Source organism: Eriocheir sinensis, chromosome 1 (assembly GCF_024679095.1).
Source record: "Eriocheir sinensis breed Jianghai 21 chromosome 1, ASM2467909v1, whole genome shotgun sequence".
NCBI lineage: Eukaryota > Metazoa > Arthropoda > Malacostraca > Decapoda > Varunidae > Eriocheir > Eriocheir sinensis.
The window spans coordinates 37775723-37789942 of NC_066509.1; the positions used below are offsets into that span (position 1 = coordinate 37775723).

The following is a 14220-nucleotide window of genomic DNA, read 5'->3' on the forward strand; positions in this document are numbered from 1 at the left end:
TGTAAGTCTCCTGTATCGCTGTTTGCCTCTATTATCACACCCTCGTCAAGTCATCACCCACACACACACACACACACACACACACACACACACAGGGTCCCCGGGGCAGAGAACTAACTCAACTCGGCTGCCTCTGTCTCCTAGTGTCGTTTAGCCCTTTGTATACTGTCAGGTCGGTATTCATAGACGCTTCCTTCTCCTACATCAAATATTTTTAAACGCCAAAAAAGAGGTTAGACGCGTCCCCATGAGTGTTACAGAAGGGTCAAACTACCACCGGGTCATTAAACTAGCCCTGTAAATACCCAAAACTCCTAGGACACCCTCGTCATCTTTCTCTCTACTTCCCTTTCATTATTTTCTTCCTTCTTATCACCTCCTCCTCCTCCTCCTCCTCCTCCTCCTCCTCCTCTTCCTCCTCTTCCTCTGTCTTCCCTTTCATTGCTGTCTTCCTTCTTATTCCCTCCTTCTCTTCTTCCATCTCCTCCCCCTCCCCTTCCTCCTCTTTCCTTTACACACACACACACACACACACACACACACACACACACACGTTCGCCTCGTCCCTTACAACACAATCGTATCGCCCTTCTCCACCCTTATAAACGAAAGATCTCTCTCTCTCTCTCTCTCTCTCTCTCTCTCTCTCTCTCTCTCTCTCTCTCTCTCTCTCTCTCTCTCTCTCTCTCTCTCTCTCTCTCTCTCTCTCTCTCTCTCTCTCTCTTAAAATCTACACACACCATTTTATTTTTAGCTGTGTGTGTGTGTGTGTGTGTGTGTGTGTGTGTGTGTGTGTGTGTGTGTGTGTGTGTGTGTGTGTGTGTGTCAATTTTATGTGCGTTAATATAGGCGTGATTCTGTGTCATTGTGGAGAGAGAGAGAGAGAGAGAGAGAGAGAGAGAGAGAGAGCTCTCTCTCTCTCTCTCTCTCTCTCTCTCTCTCTCTCTCTCTCTCTCTCTCTCTCTCTCTCATATGTATATTCGTTTTCATTTTTCTCGTTTGTGTTATTGTTGTTGTTTCCTCCCGCCCTTTACTTTCCTCCTTTAATTCTTCCTTCTCCCTCCCTTCCCTCATCTCCTTACTCTCGCCCCTGCCTTCCGTCTCTTCCTCCAGGCGTTCTCTCTCTTTTCTCTCGCCCTACTTCTTTTCTCCTTCTTCTCTTTCTTTTTCTTCTTTTTCTTTTTCTCTTTCTTCTTCTTTTCTTTCTCTTCTTCTTCTTCTTCTTCTTCTTCTTCTTCTTCTTCTTCTCCTCCTCTCCTCGCAGTAACCGTTGCCACGCTGGACGTGTCATCAGCACAGGATGCGCGCGTCCCGTCACCGCCACCAAACGTTTCGTCTCCAGGGTCGGTTGGTATTCCCAGACGCTTCCGCCGCTCACATCAACTATTTTCAGAGGGCAGGGGCGGGATCATTAGTTTTTACTAGTGTTTTATTCACAATCATAGCACAGAAGAAGGGTCAAACTACCACCAGGGTCATTAAACAACCGCTGGATATGCCCGAAACTCCTTCAAACAGCGCGTCAAATATGTGTGCTGGGGCGGCGAAAGGTTTGAAAATTGGATAGGACGGAAGGGAGCTTACGAACACACTGAGCCAGATTAACCGAACGAAAATAAAAAGGGAATGAGACGCGGAAATAACTACATGGGACGGAAGGGAGTTAACGAACACAGCCTGGAGAACGCTGCTGTTCTCATTTACGCTGGTGACGTGGGCTTGGTGGAGGGAGACCCGGAAGAGTTTGCAAGCACGATCAGCCTCTGGAATACTGTATTAAAGGGGCATGGGCTCAAACTAAACCTTGGGAAAACAGAGTTAATGACTGCTGGAAGAGAACAGGGGGAGGTTAACATGCAGATAGAAAATGTAGAACTAATACAAGTTACAGAAGCGAAATACTTATAATAATGTACTGTTTGACCACACAGCTGGAAATGAAAGCCATGGAAGACTGCATCATTATCTACAGCAAAAACGTGACCCTCCTCTGCCCTCTTAAAGACAGACGTGTCCCACAAGAGGTGAAGAAAATAACATATGAAACTATCTTAAGGCCTACCCACTTGCGGGTGTGAGTACTGGACCCTTACAAGCAACACAGGAGCAAAATTCAGGCTGCAGAGATGAGGACACTGCGCCTCGTGAAGGGAGTAACCAGAAGAGACAGATTAAGAAATGGAAACATTCGGCAGGAATTATATGTTGGAAGCATTTTAGATTTGTGGAAAGAGCACAGCCACGATGGTATGGGCATGTCATGAGAATGGAAGGTAAAAAACTATCAAGGCGGTGGCCGAGTGGTTAGCGTGCCGGCGCCACGTCCGGGAGATCCAGGAGGGACGCGGGTTCGAATCCTGGCTGCCACACAGCTGGTCTTTTTTAGTCACCGCTGAGTGATCTAAGACTACCCACATGCTGCCCTGAACACTACCTATAAACGCGGACTCTAGATTACCTCTTCAAAGAGAGGCTCAAAAATGAGCTCCGGGGAGCAGTATGAGCGAAAACAAGATGGCGCCGCTATAAACACTCGCCTGCGCCACAACGGGCTGGGCCGACCATCAGGCCCCACCAGTGATGAAAGCCACGAAAGAGATGGACAGATAACATCAAGAAACAGAGGACTCCCTGCAACAAGTACTACCCCGCTACTTGTCACGGCATCGTTGCAAGCGACCGGCGCTTCCCTCAGCCCCGACCTGAACCAGCGCTGCCCCGCCGATATTACCATTTCGGGGGATGAGGAATGGGCGAACATTTCCACCGCAGAGTGTGTGCCGAGCAAGATGGAACTAATATTGTACGTGCACCTTGATCCAGGCTTCAAGGGCTACCGGCTCGTGGCTTGGAACGATGGCTTTGTAAATATAGGTCTTCAGTTTGAAGTGAATGCTGGTAATTGTGATGTTTATTGCCACAGAACAGGCTACTTCACTGATAAAATGTATGTTACTCTTGTGGCTCACGGGCCCTCAAGGTGGAGATTAAAGAGCCCGCGGCCAACATGTACTCCAGGAAAATCCAATTCAAACTTCTCATTGAAGAACTGCTCCCCAACCCCACCGCCACTACAATGACCATCACCACCACCTCCCCTACAATGACCAACACCCCCCACGTACAATGACCACACCCACCACCACTACAATGACCATCACCACCACCTCCCCTACAATGACCAACACCCCCCACGTACAATGACCACACCCACCACCACTACAATGACCATCACCACCACCTCCCCTACAATGACCACCACCACCCCCGTACAATGACCACACCCACCACCACTACAATGACCATCACCACCACCTCCCCTACAATGACCAACACCCCCCACGTACAATGACCACACCCACCACCACTACAATGACCATCACCACCACCTCCCCTACAATGACCAACACCCCCCACGTACAATGACCACACCACCACCACTACAATGACCATCACCACCACCTCCCCAATGACCAACACCCCCACGTACAATGACCACACCCACCACCACTACAATGACCATCACCACCACCTCCCCTACAATGACCAACACCCCCCACGTACAATGACCACACCCACCACCACTACAATGACCATCACCACCACCTCCCCTACAATGACCAACACCCCCCACGTACAATGACCACACCCACCACCACTACAATGACCATCACCACCACCTCCCCTACAATGACCAACACCCCCCACGTACAATGACCACACCCACCACGTACAATGACCACACCCACCACCACTACAATGACCATCACCACCACCTCCCCTACAATGACCAACACCCCCCACGTACAAAGACCACAGCCGCCACCACTACAATGACCATCACCACCACCTCCCCTACAATGACCAACACCCCCACGTACAATGACCACACCCAACCCTACAATGACCATCACCACCACCTCCCCTACAATGACCAACACCCCCCACGTACAATGACCACACCCACCACCACTACAATGACCATCACCACCACCTCCCCTACAATGACCCCCCCCCCCCACCCGAACAATGAAAACACGCACAATGAGAAAAACAAAACAGAAAAAACAGGAAAAACACAAAACAGAAAAAACTCAGAACATAAGGAAAAAGACTTATATGAAAAAAAAACAGAAAGAACCTAGAAGAAAAGGAAAAGACTAACCTCGCCTATATGGAAAACAAGACAAAAACTGAATAAAAGAACAGAACAGAAAAAACACAGAAGGAAAGGAATATTAACCTCGCTAATAAGAAGAAAAAAACACCTCGCTATAAAAGAAAAAAACAGAAAAACCTAAACAAAACCTTACCTCGCTATAAAAGAAAAAAACAGAAAACAGAAAAACAGAGAAAAAACACCTCGGTACAAAATCGATCCGAAAACTAAAAAGAAATACAAAATGACTCTATTGATATTTATGGTTGAGCGAAAACACAGACGAAGGAACGAACAAAAGGAAGAGGAGGAGGAGGAGGAGGAGGAGGAGGAGGAGGAGGAAAAGGAGGAGGAGGGACAGGGAGCCAAGTCACCGCGGTAAAGGTTCAGATTCATCAAAAAGTGACGAAGGATTTCCGAACTTATGGAAGCTTCATCTCATTCTCTCTCCTCCTCTGTCTACTATTACTAATTCTCTCTCTCTCTCTCTCTCTCTCTCTCTCTCTCTCTCTCTCTCTCTCTCTCTCTCTCTCTCTCTCTCTCTCTCTCTCTCTCTCTCTCTCTGAACCACGCAGCATAAAAGAATGAGTGAGTGAGTGTGTGTGTGTGTGTGTGTGTGTGTGTGTGTGTGTGTGTGTGTGTGTGTGTGTGTGTGTGTGTGTGTGTGTAATTCACCACGGCCTGATCACGAGTTGGACTCGCTTTCGCCAGCAGGTACCCTCACGTTGTGAGCAAGTGCTCACTATTGTCGATCTGTGTGTGTGTGTGTGTGTGTGTGTGTGTGTGTGTGTGTGTGTGTGTGTGTGTGTGTGTGTGTGTGTGTGTGATACCTTCATCGGAAACTCTCGCTTCACACAAGTTCAAGATGACGATAACACACGAGAGAGAGAGAGAGAGAGAGAGAGAGAGAGAGCTCTCCCTTCCCAGAGACCATTTCCGACACTTCCCGTGATAGAAATATGAAGGAATTGAAGGGAAACACAAGAAAACACTTTAGTTATATATACGGAAACACACACACACACACACACACACACACACACTCCTACCACAAGCTCTCCCTTCCTAAGCCATTCCCAAAAGACCATATCAAACACTACCCCTGAAATACGATACATTATTCTCCGCCTCCTATTCCTTCTTCTTCTCCTCTTTATCCCCCTTTTCTCCTTCTCCTCCTCCTCTTCCTCCTCTTTCTCCTTCTCCTTATTCTTTTCCTCCTCCTCCTTATTCTTTTCCTCCTCCTCCTCTTCCTCTTCCTCCTCCTCCTTCTCCTTCTTTCTCCTCATCCTCTTTTTTCTGCTCCTCCTCCTCTTTCTCCTTTTTTTCTCCTTCTCCTCCTCATCATCATCATTCTCTTCCTCTTCCTTCTCCTTCTTCTCCTCCTCCTCAACCTCTTTCTCTTTCTTCTTCTTCTTCTTCTTCATCGTCTTTTCCTCTTCTTCTTCTTCTCTTATCTGATCTTTTTCCTCTTTATCATGTTTTCCTTCTCCTTCTTATTTTTCGTTTTTCTCTTTAATCTCTTTCCTCTTTCTCTTTATTCTTTTTCTTTCTTCTTCTCTTTCCTCTTTCTTTTCCTTCTTCTTTCTCTTCCGCTTCTTCTTTTCTTCTCTTTCTTCCTCTTTTTATTCGATGCCTCACTTTCTTTTCCTTTTTCTTCTTCTTTCTTCCTCTTTTCTTCCTCTACCTCCCTTTCTTTTCGTTCTTCTATTTCTTCATCGTCTTCTTCATCTTCATCATCATCATCATCTTCATCATCTTCTCCTTCTTGTAGTATTTATAGATAGTGTCACACTGTACTCTTGTTATCAGCAGCGGAAACGCATCCTGTCACCAGCAAGCCTTTGTTGTCTCCAGACTCTCACACACACACACACACACACACACACACACACACACTTCTCATGTCAACTATTTCCAAGGACATAAAAGGATATCAATCGGGTTTTCATGAGGGTTTTTTCACGTTCAGGGTACAGAAGAAAGGTCAAACTACCACCAGGGTATTTCACTAGCCCTGGAAATGACTCAAACTCCTACGGGAACAGTATCAAATATGTGTTTCTTGGGCGCCGCATCGCTTGAGAATATGGGCCTGCAGGGAAAGGTTGGCCGATCCCTTCCTGGGAGTTCACGAATACACACTGAAGCAGATTAACCGAACAGAAGATTAAAGGGAATGAGACGTGAAATCAATCATAGGAGAACCAAAAGGGAGTTTACGAATAATACCTGCTGATGCCGCGTGGACGAAGAGAAACTGACCACTGAGGAACAGAAAATATGGGACACAGAAACTAGAGAAGAGAAAAACTAAACAAAGAAACACGACCAACAAACTTGGTGAACGAAATTATAAGGGAATAAGACGTGCCATGAATAATATGAAGACGGAAAACGATGGAGAGAGAGAGAGAGAGAGAGAGAGAGAGAGAGAGAGAGAGAGAGAGAGATTTACATAGAAAATCAGACCACACAGACCCCATGTTCCAGACTAGGTGGTCTGTCCTTAAACCGAAGTGATTTTACATTAATCAGAAGGCTCCAAAACGTTGCATTTCTACTCAAGTTGATATTAAGTTCAAGGAAGTGACGGTCGAGCTTATTTTTGAAGGAGTCAATCGTGTTACACTGGACCACTGATGGTGGAAGCTTATTCCATTCTCGCACTACAACGTTGGTGAAGAAAAATTTGGTGCAGTCTGAATTAACTTGTCTACATCTGAGTTTTACGCCATTGTTCCTCGTGCGCAAAGTGTCATCGATCATAAACAATGTTGATCTGTCTACATTCGTGAAACCATTAAGTATTTTAAAACATTCGATCAGTTGTCCTCTTAGGCGACGTTTATCAAGAGTGAACCTGTTAAGGGTAGAAAGCCTTTCTTCGTAGGATTTGTTGAGCAAGGAAGGGATCATTTTCGTTGCCCGACGCTGAACACCTTCTAATTTAGCAATGTCCTTTGCATGGTGGGGAGACCAAAACTGTACCGCATATTCCAAGTGGGGTCTGACTAAGCTATTGTAGAGCGGGAGTATTACATCTTTATTCTTGAATAAAAAGTTTCTTTTAATGAAGCCCAACATTCTGTTCGCTTTATTTGCTGCATCGATGCATTGATGTGAGAATTTGAGGTTTGACGCGATTTTAATCCCCAGGTCCTTAACGCATTGAACACTTGTGAGTTTAACGCCGCGTATTTCGTAATCGAGCTTCTTATTCCTCGTTCCAACTTGAAGGACCTGGCACTTGTCTACGTTAAAGGGCATCTCCCATCTATCCGACCAAGCTGAAATTTTGTGCAAATCCTCTTGGAGGCTTTGCCTGTCTTCGTCAGTGAGAACCGAGTTACCAATCTTTGTGTCGTCTGCAGATTTACTAATGCGATTATTGAGTCCAACATCCACATCGTTGATGTAAATAATGAAGAGCACTGGGCCAAGAACCGAGCCCTGAGGGACGCCAGTAGTGACCGGTGCCCACTGTGAGTTAAATCCGTCAATCACCACTCTTTGTTGTCTGTTGCTCAACCAATTCGCGATCCATTGGTGTACTTGACCGTCAATACCTATTTGCTTTAATTTATAAAGTAATTTATGATGTGGGACTTTATCAAACGCTTTCTGGAAATCAAAATAGACTACGTCCAATGATTTGGTTACGTCATAAACTGAGAAGAGGTCATTATAAAAGGTCAATAGGTTTGATAGGCAGGATCTTTTGTTACGGAAGCCATGTTGTGAATCCCCAATTAATGAGTGGCTTTCAAGGTAACTCACAATTTTGTCTCTAATTATGCTCTCAAGTAGCTTACCTACAACTGAAGTTAGACTAATGGGTCTGTAATTACCTGGTATTTTTTTGTCTCCTTTCTTAAAAATTGGTGTCACGTTAGCCTGTTAACAATCCGAAGGGACGATGCCTTGTCGCAAGGACATATTGAATACGGTTGTGAGGGAGAAGAGTATTTCGCTCTTTGTTTCTTTAAGCAGTATAGGATATACGTACTTTATCGGGTCCGGGACTTTTATTTGTTTTAAGTGAATGGAGTGCTTTAAGGACTTCATCGGTTGTTATTTCAAAATTAGGCAATGCATGCTCGAGATTTACATTAGTACTGGTGCTGGTGGTAGTGGGAAGAAGACTGTTAGTATTAAACACCGAGGAAAAGTAACTGTTTAAGAGGTTTGCAATGTGTTGGCTGTCAGTCACTAGTGCACCGTCGCTGTTTGTTAAAGGTCCAGTTCCACTTCTGATCGCCTTTCTGTTGTTTATATAAATGAAGAAGGATTTCGGATTATTTTTACAGTTGGATGCAATATTTTCTTCATATCTACGCTTTGCCTGACATACTAATCTTTTTACTCGTCGCCTGGCATCATGATAAAGTCTAATGTTTTCGGGCGTGCTGGATTATTGTAACTCACTTTATTATGGCCTTCCTAAATATATGCTGAAGAAACTACAACTTGTTATGAACAGAGCTGCAAGGCTAATAAAGGGTCTGCCCCCCGTGAGAGAATAACACCTGCACTTATAGACTTGCATTGGCTACCCATTAAGGCACGAATAGTCTACAAAATATGTCTTGACTTATCAAGCAACGCGACTTGGTAAACCTGGATATTTGAGAAATATTCTACAGGATTTTCATTTGGACACCACCATGTCAGTGAGACACAGTACAGAACGGTATAGACTCTATGAGCCCAGGGTCAACCTGGAACTGGGTTTCAGAGCATTTGAGAAGAGTGCCCCGCGGCTCTGTAATGAGTTACCCGGGGATGTTAAGAACAGTGACAGTCTGGCAATCTTCAAGAAGCGCTGAAGACTCACTTATTCACTAAATCCTACGACTTAACAAATATGAGGATTGAGGACAACTTTAGGTGCTAATATTACTGTTATAATGTTAGCGGCCCTGTGGAGCGCTGCCACGGCGGCGGACCGGGGCCTGAAAGCTCATCAACGGTAAACAGTAGCAACGGTAAACTTACACTTATGTACAAGATCACAAACACTTACATTGACATTGACCCACAAACATACCTACACAAGGCAAACAGTCAACGCACTCGTAACACACACATCCATAAATACCAAACATATCACGCTAACACTGACGCATACAAGCACTCATACTTTCCACGCCCCATACGTGACTGGAACAGCCTCCCTCAACAGACTGCGGTGCAATAGACTCATTCAGAAAACAAATACACACTCACTTGTCACCACAACACATCAACATTAACAATTACACTTGATTCACTTCCCTCCCCTGCACACCCGGCTCCCCCGTCCCCCAACAGCCAACACATATATGCGTGTTATGCACCTGTACAGGCGCATTATTCGTCCAGATCCAGATCCTCTCTCCCACTCTCCTCCACTACTCACCCTCTTCCTCCTCTCTCGCTCCTCCTCCTCCAAGTCGTCTCTCCTCTCCCCCTCCAGTACTCACCCTCCTCTCTTCTCTCCAGCCGTATCGCTTTGTAACGTCCTCCTCCTCCTGGCCCTCTCTTGTTTATTCACACGCACTTTGCTTGTCAATGGCACTATTTCACTTAACTGTCCTCACTTCAATACACTGCAAGATTATCTTATTAGCATTCAGGGTAGGCGGTGGCCGAAGTGATAGCGTACTGGACCCACATTCGCCGCGTGATGGACGACGCGGGTTCGAATCCTCACGCTACCACTCGGATTTTTCAGTCACCGCCGAGTGGCTTAAAACTACCCACATGCTGTCCTGAAGACCACCCATCAACCCGGACTCTAGAGGAAGCCGTCCAAGCGAGTCAAGAACGAGTTCCGGGGGGCAGCATGAGCCAATGCAAGATGGCGCCACTATAAACACTCGCCTGCGCCAGAACGGGCTGGGCCGACCATCAGGCCCCACCTGGAAGAAGCCTTGGGCCGACCATCAGGCCCCACCTGGAAGAAGCCTTGGGCCGACCATCAGGCCCCACCGGGAAGATGCCTACCGGCGCAATAGGCAACAACGTAAAAAAAAAAAAAAAAAAAAAAAAAAAAAAAAATTATTTCCAACCAATATTTTCTCTTTCTACCACCATTTCTATCGTTCTGCCACAATCTACCGGGCGCTAACCACCACCCAATCGTACTACCAACATCCGTCTATACCATTCTACAGCAATTATTTTCTTAGCATTATTTTCAACCAATAATTTCTTTCAACCACCATTTCTACCGTTCTGCCACAATCTACCGGGCGCTAACCACCACCCAACAGTACTACTAACATTCGTATACCATTCTATCGCAATTCAACCAACCGCCATTCTTATTTCACCACGAAAAGCACCATTTTCTTAAACGTTTTCACGGCACGGCCACCTCCCGAAGACGCAACTTGCCCGCCATGGCGTGGAGGCGACGGGCCTAACGATATTTACCTTCCCTCCAGCACTAATTAATCTCTTTACTTACCACTCATTATTTGCCTATCATTACTATTATTTATTGCTTATTCACCACTTTACTAAATTTTGTAGCCTTAATATACCAGGATTTCCGCTTGTGGAGGGAATGAGTAAGGGCGACGGGTCTACAATATTTACCTTTTTCTTCTCAAACTTCTCCTTTTTCTCCGTTATAATGATGGAAGCGGGGATACCTACCACTGAAGACTTTAATTATAGAAAAAATCTAAACTGTACGGCTCCTGGCACCCTAATATAAGTAACAATAGCGCTAATAGGTACAATATGTTAATTTCCTTTATTCTCTCAATATATCCTCCTTCATACTCGGTGTTAAGAGCAAGGAAATGAATATAATGAACAAAGATATTTTATGACCCATTAGAATAGCAAGGAGAGAGAGAGAGAGAGAGAGAGAGAGAGAGAGAGAGAGAGAGAGAGAGAGAGAGAGAGAGAGAGAGAGAGAGAGAGAGAGAGAGAGAGAGAGAGAGAGAGAGAGAGAGCCTCCAGCCGAGACACTGACTGCTTACTTTCACAACTACAAAAAGGATCAAGTTCAAGCCTCCAGCCGAGACACTGCTCACTCACTTTCACAACTACAAAAAGGATCAGGTTCAAGCCTCCAGCCGAGACACTGACTGCTCACTTTCACAACTACAAAAAGGATCAAGTTCAAGCCTCCAACCGAGACACTGACTGCTCACTTTCACAACTACAAAAAGGATCAAGTTCAAGCCTCCAACCGAGACACTGACTGCTCACTTTCACAACTACAAAAAGGATCAAGTTCAAGCCTCCAGCCGAGACACTGACTGCTCACTTTCACAACTACAAAAAGGATCAGGTTCAAGCCTCCAGCCGAGACACTGCATGACTGCTCACCCGCGCCGACCTCACCCCAAGCCCGTCGCTGGCCCGTCTATGTCTTCAAGAATTACCCGGACAGCCTCGAGGGACCGCTTGCAATTAAACAGTAGTAAGGAAATAAAGAAAAAGGTAAATGCATTTTCTTACAAGCTCCCATTTTCCATTTTAAAGGTGAAACTCTACCATAATAGGGCGAATGTATCTGTCTTACGAGAAGGACGGCACGGCAGCTCAAGGGAAAAAACAAAATGAAATAATCAAAATAAAAATAAAAATAAAATTTGAATAGAGTAAAAATATGGAGGAGATAAAAAATAATGACAAAAAATAAATAAATAAATAAATAACGGAGTAAAAATAAACCTCAAATCAAGAACGAAAAAAAAAGAAAAAAAAAGGAATTAAGGAGGAACATGAAAGAGCTCGCCGTCACCCGCAAGCAACACCCAGCAAAACAACTCCTCAGACCGTACACTCACCCACCGCTGCCAGACTACCGCACTCCGAGCATCACATTTTCCTCCTTCTCTAATAATAATGTGACAGCCCCGGGTTCGACCCCTGGTCATCACATGTTGAAAAATAAAAAAAGGGGAGGAAGAGGAAGAAGTGACGCTATTATTCCTCAACCTCAGAGAGTGTACGGCTGGGTTCGATTCCCTGCTGTGTTCCCTCTCTGTAAGCTGCCACCAGGAGGTTGTAATATGGCACAACCCCCAAAGCCTGTAAGCGAGGAACGGCAGTTCTATGAGCCAGGTGGGACGGAACTAAACTAACTGTTTAGTCCCCAGACTCTCCCTGCCCTGGCAGGCCAGGTAACACTTGACCTTAACAACCGTCCCACCTGGTAGATAGTGTCCGTCGCTCCCCAGCTTACTATGGGTTGTTCCTTGAGGTAGATGGTATCCTCAGTCCAAAGGTTGGTAGTGTGGGGTCGTGGTTACCTTCGGAGGTCGTGGCGGGGGAGATTGCGAGACTGCACCGTAGGCTAGGAAGGCTGTATGCACTAATACAGGACATAGGCAGAGTACAATTTATTGGTTTGTTTCCCAAGTTCCCTTCCCCCTAACAATAATCCTCACTCCCGATGGGAGTGTAGCATGTTTTGGTTAATACAAAATTGAAAACCTTCACCCCCCTAACAATAATCCTCACTCCCGAGTGGAGTGTAGCATGTTTGGTTAATACAGAGTGAAAATTTGAATACAAAGTTCAAAATATCCACCACACAAAACCCCCTTCCTAATAGTATAACTAAGGCTATGGAGCTGGAGTCACAGGCGTAAGCCTCTTCCAGAAAAGTCGTCTATGGTTCTATGGTTCGAACCATATCCTCACTAGATGAGGGAAGTGTAGCATGTTTTGTTTACAAACGTGAAAACCTTTCTTCTAATCCCTAACATTCCTATAGATAAATGCTACACACGAGAGAGATGAATATATATAGGTATAGATCACAGGGCTACCGCCCGATTGGCTAGACAATCCGATATCAACTTCCTGCATCGGCGTGCACACACAAAAAAAAAACCACTCATAAAAAAAGAGGAAGAAAAGAGTTTAGTATGAGGGAAAGATCAGACTGTTACAGCTAATGGGGGGGTGAGGTCACTGTTAGCCCCTCGTCCACACAGCGGGTGCCCCTTACCCATTTGACACAATATCCTCGGCTGGTGGAGGCCTGAGAGCTACACAATATGACTAAAGGGGGGGTTTGGAGCCGTTCATTCCCATCACAAGCCTGCTGGTCTCGTGGGCGGCGGCAGGGACTTGACTGGCTCGCCCTTACCTTTCCTCAGCCCAGGCACTCATGACTGAGGGCATGACCCTCGTTAAACACTGGCGTCTGGGTCCATTCCCGACTCTCAATTGGGCGGCTTCAAGATGGCGGCACTCGCCTTTCCTACCCCTGGACACCGGCCTCCAGCTGGCTCTCACCAATTCACCTGCGCCGCACGGGAAGATGAAATCCAGAATGAATCACTAATGAACGTCGGCTAGGGCTATCTCTCACTCCCAGGCAGCCGTATTCTAGCGAGCTGGAGCTTACCTGCGCCGCACGGGAAGATGAAATCCAGAATGACCCGTGCCAGCCGTGGCGGCTGCCTCGCTAACTTCCCTCTGACGTGGCCTTCCCAAGGTTCCAACACTTTTCCTTCTCGCCTTTCAGCTTGGTACATTAATCTATCCTTCCTCTGCCTTTGTGAGGTTGTCTTTTTGTGTGTTAATTCTGAACTTAATTTTCCATTATTTTCTAAGACGTAACGTATAAATATATAAAAATATATGGATACGAGTGGATTTATATCAAGGGTGCCAACCCAAGCTGTGGTTCGTATTTTTCGTTCTCTTCCCTTACCTACTTATAACATATTAACCGCTACGGGTATTGTTTAGGCTGAGGAGAAACTGGATCCGGTAAATAATCATGGCCATGTACAAAGGGGGTATTCCCAATTTTCCCAGCTGGCTTTTAACTGGCTTCCGCGGTGTTGGTATGCCGGCGGGTATGTTACAATAACGTTATCTCAGCTGTGCTCAGTGAGTATCCTACATTTGCCGCTAGATTGTAGTTCATATGTTCAGTCCCTTATGTCTGCTCCCCTGACTAACTCAAGGCCTTTACTCTTTTGGCACTTGTCCCCTGCCATTGTATCTTTTCAGTTTCCTTCCTGGTGCTGCGTCCACATGTATCCGTAGCTGTACAGTCACACCCTGTACTGCCTGGGGGTTGGGATGGCATGCTC

At 45.8% G+C, this 14220-nt stretch overlaps 1 protein-coding gene across 7 annotated transcripts in view; it reads right to left on the reverse strand.

Annotated features, from left to right (window-relative positions):
• The window catches only part of LOC126996561 (uncharacterized), a 42506-nt gene extending 28847 nt beyond the window's left edge, over nucleotides 1-13659 (reverse strand). For all 7 annotated transcript variants that reach the window (XM_050857172.1, XM_050857169.1, XM_050857159.1 and 4 more), the window contains exon 1: nucleotides 13524-13659. In XM_050857172.1, coding sequence (XP_050713129.1) covers nucleotides 13524-13653 — 130 coding nt within the window. In that variant the 5' untranslated portion in view covers nucleotides 13654-13659. The remainder of the gene's footprint in view (nucleotides 1-13523) is intronic.
• Nucleotides 13660-14220: the final 561 nt, after the last annotated feature.